The sequence below is a fragment of the Phasianus colchicus genome, chromosome 3 (assembly GCF_987193195.1).
Source record: "Phasianus colchicus chromosome 3, bPhaCol1.hap1.1, whole genome shotgun sequence".
NCBI lineage: Eukaryota > Metazoa > Chordata > Aves > Galliformes > Phasianidae > Phasianus > Phasianus colchicus.
Genome location: NC_143438.1, coordinates 21,270,962 through 21,289,869, shown reverse-complemented (window position 1 = coordinate 21,289,869; position 18,908 = coordinate 21,270,962). Strand labels below are relative to the sequence as shown.

Below are 18,908 nucleotides of genomic sequence, written 5' to 3'. Positions count from 1 at the left end.
TTTTGCATGAAAGTTAGAGTACAGTAGATAGTGTTCTCTTCTATCCAAAATTAACTTCACTCAGGTCAACAAAGACTGATTTCTAAACCAGTATATTCTGTCTCTGAACTGTTACAGAAGTGAACTCAATGACTCAAATAATATTTAATACATTTTGGTCTCTCCAGAATTGGATTACTAGATTACTACACTTTTGCAAATGAATCAAATGCCACAGTTCATTTGTATACGCAAGAAAAGAAATGTAGATGTGGAATATACTATTTCACTTATCTGTAATGTAGGTCAGAATTTTGACCCATTTAATCTCTCCATATATTTGTTCACACACTGCAAAATTGGTCTCCTTACATATACAGATTAAAACTCCCTCATTACATAGTAAGATATATCTGAACTCAGCACAATAACATCATGGGGTACCAGAGAATATGAATTAAATGCAGATATCTTGTTTAAAATTATTTTCACTTACACACACTTGGAAAGTTCCACAAGGTACTCTCCTATCCAAAATAACATCAACAAGACAAAGCATCTGACTTTCAAGTCTGAAACAAACTTTTTTTGTTATTTTCTGGCTATTCATATGAACCATCATCAACATTCAAAGTGATCAAATGGTTGCAAAGCATTAAGATTCAGTGACAACAACAACGTTTGTATATAGTGATGAATATTGTTGTAAGAGTTGAGCAATTGTATGTATTTTTCCCTTTGGACTTTACAATTGTACTCTACAGAAGTTTAAAAGCTATCATCTGCTTATCTGACAAACAGCAAGCAGAGAAGAGCATAAAAGTTAGACATCTGACACATCTTGGACTCTAAACTAGCTTCTTAGATGGAGTGCATAGGTATTTTACTGGGCAGGGTAAAAGTACATTTTCATGAAATAACGATCTGTACTGTCCACTCATTAATAAATAAAGTAGACTTAGATAGGTTGAATGTCATGACCATTCTTTAGAAGTACTTATCACAAGAGCTGTATTTGCCTGTCAACCCTGAACTAATTATGTATATTTGATATTGAGATCCTACAGTTATAAATTAATTTCAACAACAGATAAGCTATAAAGAAAACTGATTGTATAATAAGGCATGTTAAAGAATAAGAATATCTGAACTACATTTCTAACACACACAAAAAACAATTATCAACACTTAAGTGTATTTCATTTCATGTTATAAAAATTAAAAAAGGTAAACAAAGATAAGAGAGAATGGTCTAAAATAATATAGTGAACTACTGTTCCTTCAAATTTGTTTAATTCAGTGGATTGCACATATTGCTTTTGTAAACATAAAGGAATGAAATAAACAGTGTAGCTGAATAAGGATATACAAATATATCTTGTTTCTAGAATGCAAACTGCAGCTTGCCTAGAAGCGCAATGGAACATGCATCACAAACCAGACAAGAATAAGGGTGACTCTCCTTTACAGTCAGCATGTATGTGCACTGTTTTCTCAGAACAAAAATCATTAGTAATGTACAAGATTTGGTGTCTTCTCAACTGTAATATTTTTCACATACAGCCAATGATACAATACAGAGTCATAACATCGTCAAACAGCACGTGGCTTTTTTTCCTTTGTTAAAAAAACTGCTGAATAGAGTAACTTGTTTTCCTTACCCATTTCAGACATCTCTGGCACAGTAACAATGTATGGTCCATCTGTAAATTTTGGTGCATTGTCATTGATATCCTGTACTTTGATGATAAACTCAGATTCAGGCTCAAGTGGCTTGTTTGTCCTTCTATCAATAGCTTGGGCATGAAGCACATAATGCGTCTTCTGTTCTCGATCGAGGCTTTTGGTTGAATGGATGTCTCCTGTTGTGTCATCAATAATAAATATAGTTCCCGCTCCTTCTCCAGTAAGAATGTATTTGACTGATCCATCACCTTTGTCGGAATTAGAGTGCAGCTGTAGAATATATACACATAAAATCACATAAAATGACTATTAAATTTCATGAAAGGTTATTGCACAAGAGATATAAAAATTATACTACTACTGTTAACATCGTTTTGCCTAGTTTTTAACCCACTCAACTCTTGCTATAATTCCTCATGCACTATTACTGACAAGACAATCATTTCACTCAGGGTCACTTCCAAGTCAGTACAGTTCTTTTGTTTGTTTGAGATTCCTAAGGTCCTATGTTCATTCTAGAAAAGTTCCCTGAATCAGTAACATTCTAGTAAATGAGATAATTTCTATTTTATTTTGGTTTGGTTTTAAACCTTTTAAGCAGCTACCTTGAAGCACTCATTTCCAGAAAAACAGCCTCAAGCGCTAAGTCTGAAGCAGTCATGCTAAGGATTAAGTATGCTCCAATGACTATAACTCAGTCCAATCACCTACACTATCTCCTATGGCCAAAGGACAGCATCACTTTCTACTGTGTCATGTATCAGAAACAGGTGCCTGTCCAGGATTTCTCTACCCCTCCACGAAGTGTAACCGTTTCTTCTCCTTTCTGCCTCATTTGCATGCATTTGAACTATGTACAATGAAATAATGAACTTTGACTGATAATTCTGCCATTTGCATTGTTCCTAGTGCATGTTCTGCGCTACAAAATATATGTAAAGTACAATACACCACTCTTTGAGTAGAACAAAGCTTAAAATTTATCAAAAAATCCTGGAAAAGTCACTAAGCACCTTGGTACATTAACAGATAATAAAAAACAGTCATCCATCCAACTCTGTTCTTCTAACTTGACTCTAATGAATTGTCTATTTAGATACAAAATCAATGTGTTCTCTAGGAGGGAAGAAATGATTTTTTGCTATGCTAGGAGTCTTTGCACTTTGTTTGTTTTTGTTTTTAATTCAAAACTGTTTTGAGGACAAAATGTATTTATTGAGATAAATTAAAAAAATGAGAAAAAAGAGTAATGCTGAAATGATCAGTCTCAGCTACTGTGCAGATATACAGAGCTGTTAAAACAGAAGGGGAACTTTCTGATTTTAAGTACCTGTTCTTATTCTTATAAGATAGTCCTTACTGTCTCCCAGTATCTGCAAAGTGGTATTACTAACTTTCTAAGCAAAGTCTGAGTCAAGCACAAACAGAATGCCAATTACTATTAACAATTATTGTTGCACAAAGTGTTAATTTCCAGATTCCTTTTTGTAAAGGAACAGTTCATAAACTATGAATAGAGAAAAAGCAAAGCTTCTGGAGGTTCAAACAATTCATAAAATACAGAGATACTGCCATTTTCTCACTTCTTTCTTGTTTTTTGTTTTTGTTTTTTTTTTTTTTTTTTGGGCAGGTCTTTTCTTGAATTTAAAATGAACAAACTTGCAATTTGTAAAAGGAATAAGCATATGAGACTTGATGACACTTCCCATCTTGTCTGTATTAAAACTACAGAATTAGGGTGACAAATTTTATATCTTGTTCTCTAAGAGGCTGGGCAGGCTGAAGCTAAAGGAAACATCTAGTTAAGTAAGAAAAATCAGTAGATATAAATTCTAGCCTATCTTCAGTCAATTAACCTTATTTTCATCAAAGCCACAAGAGGACCCAATCGAATAACCAAAACAAACCAGTGTCACAACTGTGGACCTGTTTTATTTCAGGAAGAAAAAAGAGAGAGAGGAAAAGTCTTTATACTTAGCTTTGCATTTAAAGGACAGCAGGACAGTTTTACACCTTTCTTTTTGAGTAGTGATAGACAAAACTCCAGTTACATCCCTTATCATCTTCAGAGTACTACTGCATTCTGTGTATATTGAATAATGCACTCAAATTTCTAGCAATTCAAACTTTATAAAAAAACAAAATAGTCTCTGAAGAGATTTATTAAAGCCAACAATAGAAAGTACCTTAGCATCCAAATTCTGGTTCATTGTTATTCTATTTTTTTTCTGATAATCAGAATATTATTTCCCTTGTAGCAGGCTCCTTTTTGTTAAAAAGTATTCTTAAGTACTCATATTAGAAAAAGTTAACATTCGCCTTAAAAGGCCACCTAATAAATAAAAATAAGTAAATAGCATTACTTTTGGAGCACTGTATGGTTTGAAAGACTGCATTTCTACAGTTATGTCTTTCGTGATTTATAGAAGACAACAAGGGAGCAAAATCCTAGTTGGATGTCTGTGGACTCCATTTATTTGCGACTGCTGTCACGTTAGTTTGACAGGTGGAAGCCACAAAGCAACACAGACTCGGTGTAACTTGGTCTGCTCATCAGTTCAGATGTTACTTGTGTAACCTTAGAGAAGATATCTTACTTCAGACTCCTAGAAAGCATGTGACCGTTTTGTTTCCATGAGACACTACCATGCCTGTCAACGGTTACTAGAGAAGCACATACACACTAGAGAATGAGACACTAACGCACTTCAGTAATGAAGATAAATAGCTCACATAAACAGAAGATACAGGAGTGTTTTTCCCCTTCCCTACCACTGTAACACAATAGAAAGTATAGCAATAATAACTTAGAAACAAACTCCTAGGTTACAGAAAATGAGGAAAGACTCAAATACAGCAGCCATGGGTGCAGAAATGACAAAAAGAAGATGCTTACCCCCAGAATGCCTCTGATACACAAAGATCTCCAGCAGGAGTCTCTTACCTCCACTGCCAACCCTTAAATGAGGTCTGGGAAGGGGTGGATCCCACCTCCACCCATTCCAGTCACTCAGGCACACTCCATGCAGCTGAGCTCCCCTGGGTTAGCCCTGCCTTCACACCAGGTGCTCAATCACTGGGTCAGGCCATGACAGCACTTCTGCTACACCCAGTCAGAACTAGGAAGCTGGAACATTGCAGGAGTCTCTTAAGTTAAGAAGAAATACAAACATATCTCAAACGGAAACATGATTACTCAAAATGTTGAGAGAAGTAATGAACATCATTGAAAAGAAACACAAGAGTGATACGTCAAGCAATTACAATACAGCTCTACGATATTATTTACTGACATTCGATTCCAATTTTTAAACTGCTGCTGAAAGCAGGTTTGGTTTTATTTCCCTTTCTGAAGTAGCTTCAACTTGCTTCCTAAAGCATTCTCACCTTAAATCTGTTCTACTGTGATCTTACAGATCAGCAGTTAATCAGTAGAGACTAACACATCTTGGACTCACCATGAGACGCAGCTGTCCCTGTTCAAGCCCCAGTTAGGCTGCAGCGGGCCTGGAATCCATTGTGCCACAGCCCTGCCCTATCTGTCCATGGTCCCCACCCAGCCAGTCTCATCGCAAAACCACTCGGCCCAGCCTTGGCCTCTCCCTGTGCCCAGGAAGGTTTTTGGTCCCTGGGACTGGGGTTATCCAAGTACTCTGGAGCATGCCTGGCCCACTCGGGGATACCCTACATTTTGGCCCCTGCGTGTTGTCTCGTTATGCTGCCCTGACAGCACCACCTCCAATCCACCAACATCCAGTCTGTGTCCAGAACTTCTTGTGAAACGCAGTTTCTGTTCTAAGCGATGTAGTGGCTTCTGGAAATGTTACTTATCCATTGCTTATTATGGTATATTCCTAATGAGAATATATACATTAAATATTCTGAATCTGCCCACAACCAGAAGACGACAGAAGGTATTTATTTTTCATCCCCTTTTTGGGTCTTATTCCCATCTTTACTTTTCTAAATTAAAGAAACTGAAAATACTAGCTGAAGAGCATATCTGGAATGTCACCTTTATCAACTTAGTGAGCTCCACTTCTTGACATATTTAATAACAAGTTGGCTTCAGGATGATTTATGATGGTTCCTCAATCTTTAACTAGCCTGTATCAGCAGTGTGTGACTGATTTAGCAGAGCAGCAAGCAAGGTGTCCTTGTTTTCTTAAGACTTAAACATTTCTCTTCCATAGGTCTAATTCAATATCTTCTTTTCCATTAGTATTTCTTCACAAATTGCAGAAAGATAACATTTTCCAAAAGCATCACTTGAAGAGATATAACAAACTTTTAAGTTAATCAGTCTCTTTATATTTTTATATTCACTTTAATACTACAAATCGTTAAATAGATATAATTTGCTGTATAAGCATATTGGCAGCTTTAAAATCAAGACACTGTAGGCTTGCTGCCCTGTTAATACAATATTACCACTGCAATTAATTGCTACATTGCAGACTCAAATGTTCAGGTGCCTATGGCTTAACTAAAGGCCTGCTCACCACCCTTAATCTTCATACATTTTCTTTATCTAATTCTTACTGACAATATACTTTAAGAAGTTTGCCTTTAAGTATTTTTCAAAAGTCAATTAAATGACTATAATTAAGCAGAAACAAGTGGACAGTATAGAAGTGGAGATCAATAGGAAAGAAGCACACAGATGAGAACGATAAAAATATACCCAAACCAATCCAAAAAGTAGGAAAACAATACCCTACTTCTGGTGGGATGTGGTATGCTAGCAACTCCCACCCATTATTGTGCTCCCCTGTGCTTGCATGAGGAAGACAAGTCGCAATTAGAAACCAGGCATGATAAGAAGAATGAAGAAGAAATCTGACTAAGAGTCTGTTTATTAGTGATTTAACTGTATGACTGCTTTCTCCCTTTTGCTTTAATTGAATCATTCTGATTCTTAGTGTGTTGTGTGGGTGGGATTTTAGGTGGACCAGTAATGAATTTTGCAATATTTTAACTAGACTACCAATAAACCTTGGACCCGAATATAAGATGCATGCTGTTCTGTTGAAAATGAAGTATTATGAAGAGATTCCCAAAAGCATGCTAAATTGAAATCTGAAGCTGAGATGAAAATCAAGAACTGTTGCACTAATCTAATGGAATTAAACAGGGTAGAAATGGCTATCCATACAATACATATAGATTATTTTGAAGTGACTACATATATTAACTTAAAACTTACTGTTGACAAATAATAAACAACAAGAATAATATGTACATAATTTCAAAATCAAAACTTGAGTTCTGGTAATTACACTGACTGGTTACATGGTGCCTTATCTAGAAGACATTGACTTACTTTGCGAGAGATTCACAGACTTTTGCAGAGAGGAATGCAATGATGAAACTTACGAAGGCTAAATTTAATTTTATACACCAGAGGAGAATATGCTCTATTGATTACAGATTCCTCATCTTCCTCTCTCAGCCAATCCTCCTTCACCTAGGCACAAACTCTTTCTAAGCCTAGCAGACTCTCTCTTCACGTTGCATGTAACCCAATCTCTATCCCTCTGCCAAACTCACTTAAACTCTTACTCTAACAGTCTGTTTTTAAGCTTTCTATCTACACAGTTCTGGATTTCTGTACAATGATCTATAATTTTCCTATGCTCTTATTCACTATCTAAATGAGAAGCTGGATATGAGCCAGCAGTGTTCACTTGCTGCCTGGAAGACCAACTATGTTCTGGGCTGCATTAAAAGAGGAGTGGCCAGCAGGGAGAGGAAGGTGATTCTACCACTCTATTCAGCTCTTGTGAGGCCCCATCTGGATTACTGCATCCAGGCCTGTGGCCCCCAGTTCAAGAAAGATGTGGAACTCGTGGAGTGGCTCCAGAGGAGCACCTCTCCTATGAGGAAAGGTTGAGGGAACTGAGCTTGTTTAGCTTGCAGAAGAGAAGGCTCTGGGGAGACCTCATTGTGGCCTGCCAGTACTTGAAGGGAGCATACAAACAGAAGGGAGAATGACTGTTTACAAGGGTGGATAGTGATAGGAAAAAGGGGAATGGTTTTAAACTAAGACAGGGGAGATTTAGGTTAAACATTGGTTGGAAGTTTTTCACACAGAGGGTGGTGAAGCACTGGAACAAGTTGCCCAAGGAGGTTGTGCATGCCCCATCCTTAAAGACATTCAAAGCCAGGCTGGATGTGGCTCTGGGCAGCCTGGTCTAGTTGTTGGCGACCCTGCACATAGCAAGGAGGTTGAAACTCGATGATCATTATGGTTCTTTTCAACCCAAGGCATTCTATGATTCTATTCTATTATTATCTTTTATTTCATGCCTCCTAGTGCTTCTCCTAGTGCTTTTCTATGATTTTATATCTGGTCCTTGGTTTCCTTTACCACTATCTAAACTTTTGCATTTTTAATTTTGCATTTCTTTGTTCAAATAGACTGTAATTCTCCACCCTGGGTTACCTCTGTTTGTAGAAAGAGATTCTGCAAGGTTAGCATATACAACTTAACAGTTGTTATTTGGTGGCTAACATCTAAAAGATACGTAGGATTTAATAAACTACTAGACTAGGTATTGGCACACTCCAGCCCTGAAAAAAAAAAAACAACACAAAGCATCAAGCATCATTCAGAATGAGAAGAATCAACTTTCACTACTCTTTACAATCTTTATCACACCTCCCATTTATTTTCCCTCCCTAATGTTTCTTGATTCCCACCCTAATGTTTTTTTGTTTTTTTGTTTGTTTGTTTGTTTGTTTTGTTTTTACAACCCCTATTTTCTTCTCAGATCATTGAACTACTAGCAATCCCTGGCTCAATAACCCTACTGCTACAGTTTTGCCTTCTTTAACTTGTGTAGTTCTGCAGTCTTCCTCACAATCCTTCACAACTTGCTGATTTCTTCAACAGTACAAGGTTACAAAGCTGGGCCATATCACTGCTTGGCTGGGATTACAAATAACTGAATCCGTGGAGGATGTAGGAAGATGATAAGCCCCGTTCCTTTTCCTCAAATCACCAGTTCTCTCTTTTGCAACAGGATTCAATCACAGTTTCTTTCCCTTGCCTGTCTCTCATGAGTTTTACTTTGAATCAGGAAATTCCTTCAACTTAATATCCTGACTACACTCATTCTTCACTTCTCCAAATTACTGAACAATTTTAACTGAAAATAAGAGAAAAAAAATAGACCTTCTCCCTAATAATTCCTCACATCTCAAACAGCTTTATAAAAGTAGGGGGAAAAAAAGTAAAATAATATGAAAAGGGACAGCTATAATGGCAGCTCATACTACCTTATGTTAAGAAAAGCAGTGTTGAAGAAATCCCCTACCATTCTAAGTATTTACTGCTTCAGTTTACTGGGAAGCAAAGACTTAAAAAGATACGATGGACATCGAAATACCTGCACGTATGCAGTGAAGGAAGATGAGTTCAGCTAACTGAAAATAGCTTAGAGCTGAAGTTATTATTTTGAATTAAAAACAAAACAACAACAACAACAAACCAGATGATGAATTTAGCTATTCTGTAACATTTCACATAAGTAAAAAAATATTGGTTTTATTTCCACAAGAATAATATGAATATTTATTATGATTTTTATTATTTTTTAATAATTTTTTGTTTTCTATTTTGTGAGCAGCAGATTCTTCCAAGAAGAGCAGGAAAACTCCCCATTCTCAAGTCTCTTGTCATTGCCAATCAGTTTAACTGAATGCTAAGAGGGCTCCAGCACAATACTACCAGGGAAACCTACCAGTGCTTGTCCTACCCAGAGGAATAACAAAATTATGCACAAATAACATGAGCTGCGAACTTCTAACAAGGGACAGGAGAATACGCACACACACACAAAACCTGTTACTTTACTTTTGTTATGCAACACTAATTAATAATATAAAAATGCAGAGATGTATAAAGAATTGATGGTATAATACTAAAAATACTTAATACAAACTATTTTAATCTTGTAGCATGAAGAACCATCAGGTTAACTTTCTTTGATGTTTATGTAGACACAACATGTAATTTAAAACAAATGATACAATAACATATCGGTAGTAAAATATGCATACAAAATTATTCTGATTGGTGCATGCTGCAAAACAAGAGTCTAGCCGATACTACTGAAATTTTCATTAAGCCGCTGCAGTAAAGGCATCCTCAGATTTGCCACAGACTTACTTCCTTTGGTCTGAGCTATAAGATATGTTTTAATGAAATATACTGCTCTGGGCAATGTCACACCTTTTGATGGAATTCTCAGGGGGAATCATTAGCCCTGGAGATAACTGTATAATCCATACCAGTGTCCACGAATTGAGAAGAAGCTATTCCACACCCTTGCGAAACAGAGGAAGAAATGAATACTGAACTGCAATTGCCTCCATCTGCTGAATAGGCTTTCTGACATAGAAAAAAAAAAAACATTGCTATCATCCAGAAAAAACATAATGAAAACAAGATTAACTTCACAGTACGACAGTACAGCACACAAACATCTGTTCTGCAAGTTCTGAAGTCTTGCTTCTACTTTTTTGGGAGTAGTTATGGGGTGAGTAATGGTGAAATATACAGGTATATAAGCAAACATCTGAAATAACAGCAGGTGTACTAAAGCTGACACAAGTGGTCAATATTAGCTTCTATTTTCTCTCTGTACCAAAGAACAACTGTAGTGAATGACAAGAAAAATAGAAAATAGAAAATAGAATCTTCAAACAACACAACACGTATTTATGTATAAAACTGTTACATTTTCAAAGAACACTATGCATTTTAGGAAAAATAGAATCTGAAATTACACTTGTATAAGAAAAATAATTCACCTCTGCTAGTCTTCACATGAACTCTCTCCACAGCAGTATTTCAGACTTTTATTTCAGACATCCTTTATTTGGATTAATAATACGATGGGCATAGAAATAATTATTTGTCCAATAAAACAGAACTGTGTTATGTATTGTATTACATATTTATTTTATAGGTTTTAAAGAGCTAGACAGACATCCTTTTTGCAGAACATGATAACCAAACACTGGCAAAAAGCATTTTATAATTGTGAACATGCTTGTTTGCAGGTCCCAGGGCTAAATGACTGCAGCGTGTTGAACAGCTTCTCTAAAACACACCTTGTTGTTGGTCTTTTTGTTTGGGTCTTATTTGAAAATAAAACCACCATTATTTTTAAACAGATATTAAAACATGACTTTTCATTCCCCAGTTCCGCTCTATAGCCAGAATAATTATTTCAGATTGGAGACACACTGCATTTAACCTATAGAACACTCAACAACAGCATTCAGGCACAATGGCACTAGGTATGACTGTAAAATAAGTGGCTGTCCCTCTCATAGCATTTTGCCCTTCTTTCCTACTAAGCAATAGCCTCTTGTAGAGCTTTTAATTTTCAGATCTCATTGAAATGCAAGTATGATCATCCGTGTTTCACAGATGAGTAAACTGAGGTATATTTAAACTACCATATTTACCCAGAAATAAACACATATCAGATACAAAAAGCCACAAACAAACTCCCATTTATGCAGTTGTGATATATTGGCAATACTGAACACTACAATTCTCAGAGAAAGCAAAAGGGATGAATTCATAAAGCTATAGAAATATTCCTCGAGGACTACAGAATTTCAGAACAGTTAGAAACTTTCCCATGCCATCAAGAAAGCATCATCTATAGAAAAGCCCACTAAATGCCAAGAGATAAAAATTAGACTTCAAATGAATACTTCATTGTGACATTCAGTCTAGTAATTCTCAAAATCTAGGGCGGATTTCTTCTGTTTTTTGGTAGCCAAAAGTCTGGCTTCAATGAATATGAACAAGTAGTTAATGTCTGTGTCAATGATATATTACTTCACAACATTCTGTTCTGCAATGCATGTTTTTTTTTGTTACTTCTGACATCACATGCCACAAAGGAGCATAGGAAACTTATGCACTCTAGACAAATACATAAAATTGCCCTGATCTTCCAGTTTTGAATACGTCCTCATCCACTGTTACCAAAACTCAAGCATCACATTTTACCACAATGAATAATTCTGGTAACAACTTAGATTGCTTAATCCATGTAGGAGGACATACATTTAACTAGAGTTGAACTCAAAGGCCTTAATGATACACTGACACTAAAAGAAGCCCTGGCCATATGACATCACTACTGAGGGAAGAATTTTGTTTCAGTATGTGTTGTTCCTAAAATCCAACGAGAGGTATGACGCCAACAGAAAGCATTTCAAAAACTCTTGCCTCTCCGACATATGGGTAGAAGTACACATAAAAAATGCTTTTGTTCTGTGCTTCTTTGCACAGAAAACAACTGATTTTCTTTACAACATGGAAGCACTGCTATGTTTGTAAGTGCCTTATTGTTCAGCTACACACTCACAGATGCGAACAGCTACGACCTCAACAGTACAAAAAGTAGTTTTAGAATGAGTGATGATATCATAAATATCGTTACCTGGAGAAGTAAAGCCACTGTCATACAATAAATAGTTTGCTTAAGATAGTGAAAAAGTCAAGGTTAGAAAAAAAGTTAAGTACGTATATTCTTTGAAAACACCACAAGATGATAGAGTTTGGAATTTCAACAAAGCAATGAAAAACTATTTTTTTACTGAAAAAATGTAGAACGTTTGAAATAATTATGGAGTAAATATGCAGTTCCTGATTTCACATACTGTTTCTGTAGTCTTTCTACATACTCTTGACCCTCATTTCTGGTGCTTTCCCCATCAAGCTACTCTGATTGCTGTACATTTATTTTCTTTATATGCACAAAGAGAGAATCAAACTCTGCTTTTCCATTCCATCTGCAGTATGGAGGGAAAAAAAGGGAACACACCTACTGCAAAAATGTCTTCCAAAAGACAATATATATATATCCTCAGTGAACAGGAATGCCAAGCTGTGGATTATTTCAGACTTCCAAAAAACAAAGAGCTGTTACATCCGCAAAACTCTTATTAATTAATTCTATATTAGGTGATATCTTCCTCTGTATAATTTCTTCTGATATTAATTGGGAGGGATGAAAATAGTTCACTGGAGCTGAAAGCTGTAACAGTACTAAAACTCTTATGGAGAGTATGATTAATTTGCTTGCTTGGTTGTTTGTCTGACAGTGCTTCTGCAAATAAAGTTCACTCACTGAATGATCTTTAAACAGCATATTCTATTCTGAGCTGTAGGAAAAATAACTGCAGTGCATCTACGTGATATTCTAAATCACTTGTTACTCTTTTGCTCTTCCAAAATAATATTGTGAAGATAGAAATAAACGTGTGATTTTCTGATGTAGTATTTGTCAGCTGTGTAAACTCAGCTAGAGAAAATTTTAAGTTAGCCACTCAATTACTTACTCAATTACAGAGTTTGATTAGAGAAAAAACATTACGTGGGAAAGTTCAAGGAGAGATAATTAATTTACCAGCTTCCTTTTATCCTGTACTTCCAAATATCTTTCACACATTTTTGGTTTTGAAGTCTTTGAAGCTAATTTGCTGAGAAATTGGTAAGACTGAGGAAAGAAAACAGTTCAGCTACTGTCCAATGGCTCTTATTTCAGGTGAAAAAAAGTTAATTCATTCTCAAGAAATGGAAAAGAACGCACTACCACATACTGTCAAGAAATGCAAAGATCACTGTTTCAAAAGGAATTCATTCATATTTTTGTGAGCTACTTACAAATTAATGCTAAAGCATTTTTCTAGGTAAAAGAAGTGCATGTATTTTTAATTGTTTAGTCATTTTATTTGCTATACATTGCTATATTTGTTATACAATTTTTAAATATTGAAATGTAGTATGACAATACAATCAGAATATTGATGATCTGGAGTACTAACTCACTGCCTCTGCAGTATTTAACACTTTAAGGAATGTTTTGGTTCTGAGTCCAGAATGCCGTTTGTCTCTTTAGTGGCTTGTATTCTTACTGTGTGGAATTCAGATTTGTAAGAAACAAACTTGCTTATTTACAGAGTTTCCATCACATGTTTCACAAGTGACAGCTTTTTCTTTACATCTCCTGTAAAAGAGAATACATTTGTTTTCCTTTCACACCTTCTTTTTTCCTGTCATTTTCCCTTTCCCTGCATCATCGTACTCTTGCTTTTCACTGGAGGCAAAAAGCACCACACGACATATGAAAAGAGCCCTGTACCATCATGACAAGGACATGTTTCCGCAGGTTTCTTTAAAAGGTCACTATCACCACAACATCTGTTGATAATACAGAATACCAAGTACACTGCTTTTGACACCTCTGTTGGATAACTCAGAGGAGTACCAGTATTCACAACACCCATTTAACACTAGCCCTCTCCACAGATGAAAGTCATGTAATGAATGCAACAAAAGCGACAAACTAATCATACTTTTACAGTGGTGACTATGCTTTTACAAGTACAAATAAAAAACAGAGAATATAACAATTCCAGTGAATAGGAATATAAAGACATGCTTTCCATGGAAGTGTGGAAAATGCCTTCTGCACCTCAAACTGATGTTAATTGGGCAGTTTCAAGAACCTTATTTGCATATGTCCTTGCTTCATAAAATCGTTACCAAGGAGAAGTTTCTGAGCTAAAGTTTTTTAAGCAGGTAATTAAGCATTTTAATAAGGTAACACCTACCACCAAACACAGTTCTTTCTCAAAGAGGTAATGTGCTAATGTTTCCATGTTCTTCCTAGAGTCATCATGACCTCTATCTTTCTATAAACATCTGTACTTGTCACTATTGCAAAATTTTCATGTGGTATCATGGAATAAAACCCATATTATTTAGACTTGGTTCAGGACAACTCCTGGACTATTAAGACACACGTTCTGAAAATTGTTACAAGCCTATTTGATATCACAATTTATGACTGACTTGTGTTTTGGCTTAACAGCATTTGTATAGAGGTATTGTGAAACCTGTAATTGTTGGTAGTTTTTACACCTTACAATGTTATTATGAGTCCCACACGCTATCTTTTCAGTACAGTGTAGAGCATTTTCCTCCTTTCATGGTCAGTGATTCTCATTTTGAATGACAATGATATTTAATGAGAAAAAGAAATGATGCTCAACTTCTGCAACTACAACCAGAAAGACAAAGCTTTCTACTTTCCTAGAAAATCATATATATATATACAGAGAGAGATTTTAAATATTCTTAATTGTTCCTGTGTTCTTGTCTTATATTGTTCTTGGGTTGAATCCATTAAATGTCTGTTTCTAAAATCAGCTGTAGTCTTATCTGTGTACATTGGGACATATAAGAAGAATCTACAAACATGAATCAGGTATTCATACATGATGTAAAATATATATGCCCAACATATTGTCATGGTTTTATGATTTTTTGTTATCGGTATTCTACATCATAACATCATGTAGAGTTAAAGAGTTAATGCTCCACTTCTGTGGATTGTCCATATTTCCAGGTACCTGGTCCTCAGAAAATAAGAACTACATATCCCAGAAGACTTTCACTGTTCCGTTTCCATTTTCTGTTTAAAGGGAAAGAGAAAACCGTTTGCAAGTCATGAGACAGTCTCCTTCTTCTACTGCTTGTCTCTGCTGTGTGTGCTCCCTAGCCATCTAGCCTTCAGCATTAGTGTAAGGCCCACCATTTTGGATGCTCTCTCTCTCTTTGATAGCCTCAGTTGCAATTATATTGTATTATATAGTGTTAACATGTATTCTGATATAATATTCAGTAAATTAGTTTTCTCCCTTAGCTCAATGCTGCTGTTTTGTTTTTAGGCCCATCTCCCTACCCTTTCCCCTTTCCCCCTCTCCCCGGGCATGGATCCATGGGTCCCCCCACTCCATTAGTCAGAGAACCAGGCCAAAAATGGCCCATAAACCATTGGCAAATATTATGAGAAATATTTTTTTTATATATAAAAACTCCCTTCTGTGTTCAAAAACATGGAAGGTGTGCTGAAGAACTGTAGCTTCAGATATATGAATTTTTAAAAATTAAATAAAAACTTATCCTCTAAGTTCTACAAATATATGTTCCTTAGTATCCAGTGTAAAGTCACACATACTTGATATTCAAACTTCTTTCATTTGTCTGCAGGACAGATGTATCTAATGTAAATTATATTGAACTTAGCATTAAAAAAGTGAGTTCAGAAATAATTTCCACAATTGCACTTTAATTACTTTTAACGGCAAGTATTTCAACAAATCATATCAGAATCTAATTGATTTACTAAAACAAACAGTATTATATTCTGCACATTACATCTGAGAGGAAAATTATGTTTATCATGATGCACTGTCCTATCCATGATATCTAACTCCTAATTAAGAAACATTAGGGTTTACTTTCTTTACATGTAAGGGATTGCAGACTTGCTGCTCCATTCATCGCTATCACTGAATTGTTAAAATCTGACCTTTCTCCAGCACCAGTTTTCCAAGTACACGAAATGCCACAAACAGACTATTCAACCTTTGAGGCAGTATCTTTCTCTCCTTGGTGTCTGCTATGTCTATGCTGACATATCAATACAGATGCCATTTATCATGAACATTTCAGTGATTTTTCTTCTCAGACATTCTCTGACACATTCTCCCCTCTCAAAAAATGCTCAGGCAGAATAGCATTACCATCTCCAGTGATTCTGACTACCAAGAAACTGGTTGGGTACAAGTAATGTTTTAAAACAGTATGTGTAAAATGATAGGAAAATTAATATAAAAGTTAATTTCAGAACATAATTAGAATTTCAGCATGTAAAATAAATTATTGCTAGCAGTAAAGGGAGGTGCCAAAACAGAGTATCTACACTCTCTTTTTGATACACAGTTATTTCATTAACACATAATAGAGCTCAGTTTAACTTACACTAGGAAGATGTTTCTGGAAGATTAAAAACATTAATTAATTTTCAGGAAAAAAAAAAAAATATATATATATATAGCTTGGTACTTCAAACACCTCCTGAGTATAAGCTTTTACTCAGTCATCCTAAAGTAAGTAAATGTTACTTGCACTGCTAAAACCATATTTATCCTACATAAGGAGTAATCTAGTGGGTTGCTATTGTCCACTAGTACAGTATAGCCCTAACATCAATTAACAATAAGAAAGCAGACTGCTCATTAGTCAGCATGAAAGCAAATTTCATTTTTGTTAGAGTTGAACAATTTTTTTTCTCACAATGGATTGTTTTTAACATTATCCCATTAGCTGGAATTATCTTCCTTCTAATCTTAACAATTTTGTATCTTCACAACTAACAAAAGCCAAGAAAAATGCTGGAAATGTAAATTTCACATTCTCTAATGGAGTGCTCAATAAAATTCTCAATAAAATTCTGCCCCCATCCTCCTTTCATTTAACATTAAAAAAAAAAAAAAAAAAAAAAAAAAAACACGTTTGATTAGGCACAAATATAGACTGTATAGAATTTCATTTGTAAGCATGAGAAGCAAACTGACAGAATAAGTATTCAACATCACAACAGAAACTGGAGAAATGAGGGAAGCTAAATAAGATTGTCTCAAAGCTGCTTCTCAGTAAATGTCAGCGAAACACATTCAACCTGTCATTGGAAAGGTATGTCTAGGAGTCGAATTAACTTCAAAGAAAAAAAACAATACTTAAAATCAGGCACTGATCTATTACATTCCGATAATAGTAGCATTCAAAGAGCTTTATTTCATTTTAAAGTGACTTTTTATCTGGCTTATGACTACTCCAAAAAGCAGCCAAATTAAATTTTTTGCAGATGTTTTGTACCATTTTTTTTTTTGTGCAAAATTAGCTTCAAAACTAAGTGTTCTACTGAGTTCTAATTTTATATCTGTTTTTTCCTTGAAATGGATTAAATTAGAAATGGGAAATGAAGTTGTGCATTTTAAATGTATTTATTTCTATCATTTTAAAAATAAATAAGAATACATATTTTTTTGTTTGTTTTTTAAATCATACTAACTTCTTACCCTTACAAGAATCCTGTTGTCAGTCTGAATCCCACAAATCCTTAAGTTCCGTATGACAGAGAAGTACTTATTTCTCTGAATTGGTTTCAGGATCATTATCATTTTAATTGACAATTATTTTCTTTTAAATTATGAAATGCAGAATATAATACTAGTGGACTTAGGATCGGACCACTAACCCTCATAGATAAAATTAGGGAAAGAATGATTGTTTTAGTAACAAATACTGATTTTAATGATGCTTGTTTTGATTTATAATACCTACAATGAATAATTTATACATAACGAATGACAATACGTAACTACTAGATAGCACCATAAAGGTAGAAAATTGATATTTCAGAAGATTTCAGATTTTCAGGATAGTAGGGCAAAGGAAAAAGGGGGAGGGGGGGGGGGAGGGGAAAGGGGAGGAGGTGAGGACATGGAGTTGGAATAATCTCCTATATCTGCTATTAGATGACCTGGAAAAGAGCATAAAGTTCTTATGTGATAGCTTTATTGCTTCAGAAATACTTGGCATTTCTGGGAACCACTCATACTGACATGGGTGTACAACACCTTGCCATGTCATAACAGCCCTACTCAGAAACTTCTGTAGCCATCTAGGTAGAGATATTACAAAAGGAGAGTTACTCTTTCTTCAGACCAAGGACTAAATTCACACTGAAAGGAAAAGGAACAAAAGGAGAAAATGTGTCCTATTTCAAGGATGAAGGTCTGTCGAGCACAGGGGTGATAATCACTCTGCTGTCAGCAACACCTGCAAACATTATGTAGATGAAATACCACTTAGGCACTAAGTTAATTCACACTGAGTCATGAAGGGAAGGATAAGGTGATTCTCAAAACATTAGAACTCTCAAAACTGTTGCCCTACCAGTTGCTTGTTCAGGTCCAGTGCCCTGTCAGTCAAGCTGAGCTCTGAGCTGCAGTGTCTGCAGGTGCAGAAGATCAAATGGAGTAGTTTTCTGATGTGAAGAGCTCTGAGAATTTTCACAGTGGAATAACTTGCCCCCCACCAAGAAACAGTAGGTTTGTTATATTAACTCCAAGGAGACAACAATCCCACTCTGTAGCTCAGTATATCACACCATTATCTAAGCAACCTTTCCCAATCAAGTACTTTAGAATATTCATATATATGTTTCAGATACTGCCATCTTGCCTCTTTCTTTTGTTCTTCCTTCCTTCATCCTGGACTCTCTTATACAACCTAGCCTGCAAGAACCATCTGTCTCTATGCTCCACAGACAAGACTGCTCCTTAAAGTCCATCTC

The 18,908-nt window shown here is 35.5% G+C and overlaps 1 protein-coding gene across 6 annotated transcripts in view; it reads right to left on the bottom strand.

The window, feature by feature from the left end:
- The window catches only part of CDH18 (cadherin 18), a 237,469-nt gene that overhangs the window by 119,076 nt on the left and 99,485 nt on the right, over positions 1–18,908 (bottom strand). For all 6 annotated transcript variants that reach the window (XM_090137067.1, XM_090137068.1, XM_090137066.1 and 3 more), the window contains exon 4: positions 1,641–1,935. In XM_090137067.1, the coding sequence (XP_089993193.1) occupies positions 1,641–1,935 (295 nt within the window). The remainder of the gene's footprint in view (positions 1–1,640; positions 1,936–18,908) is intronic.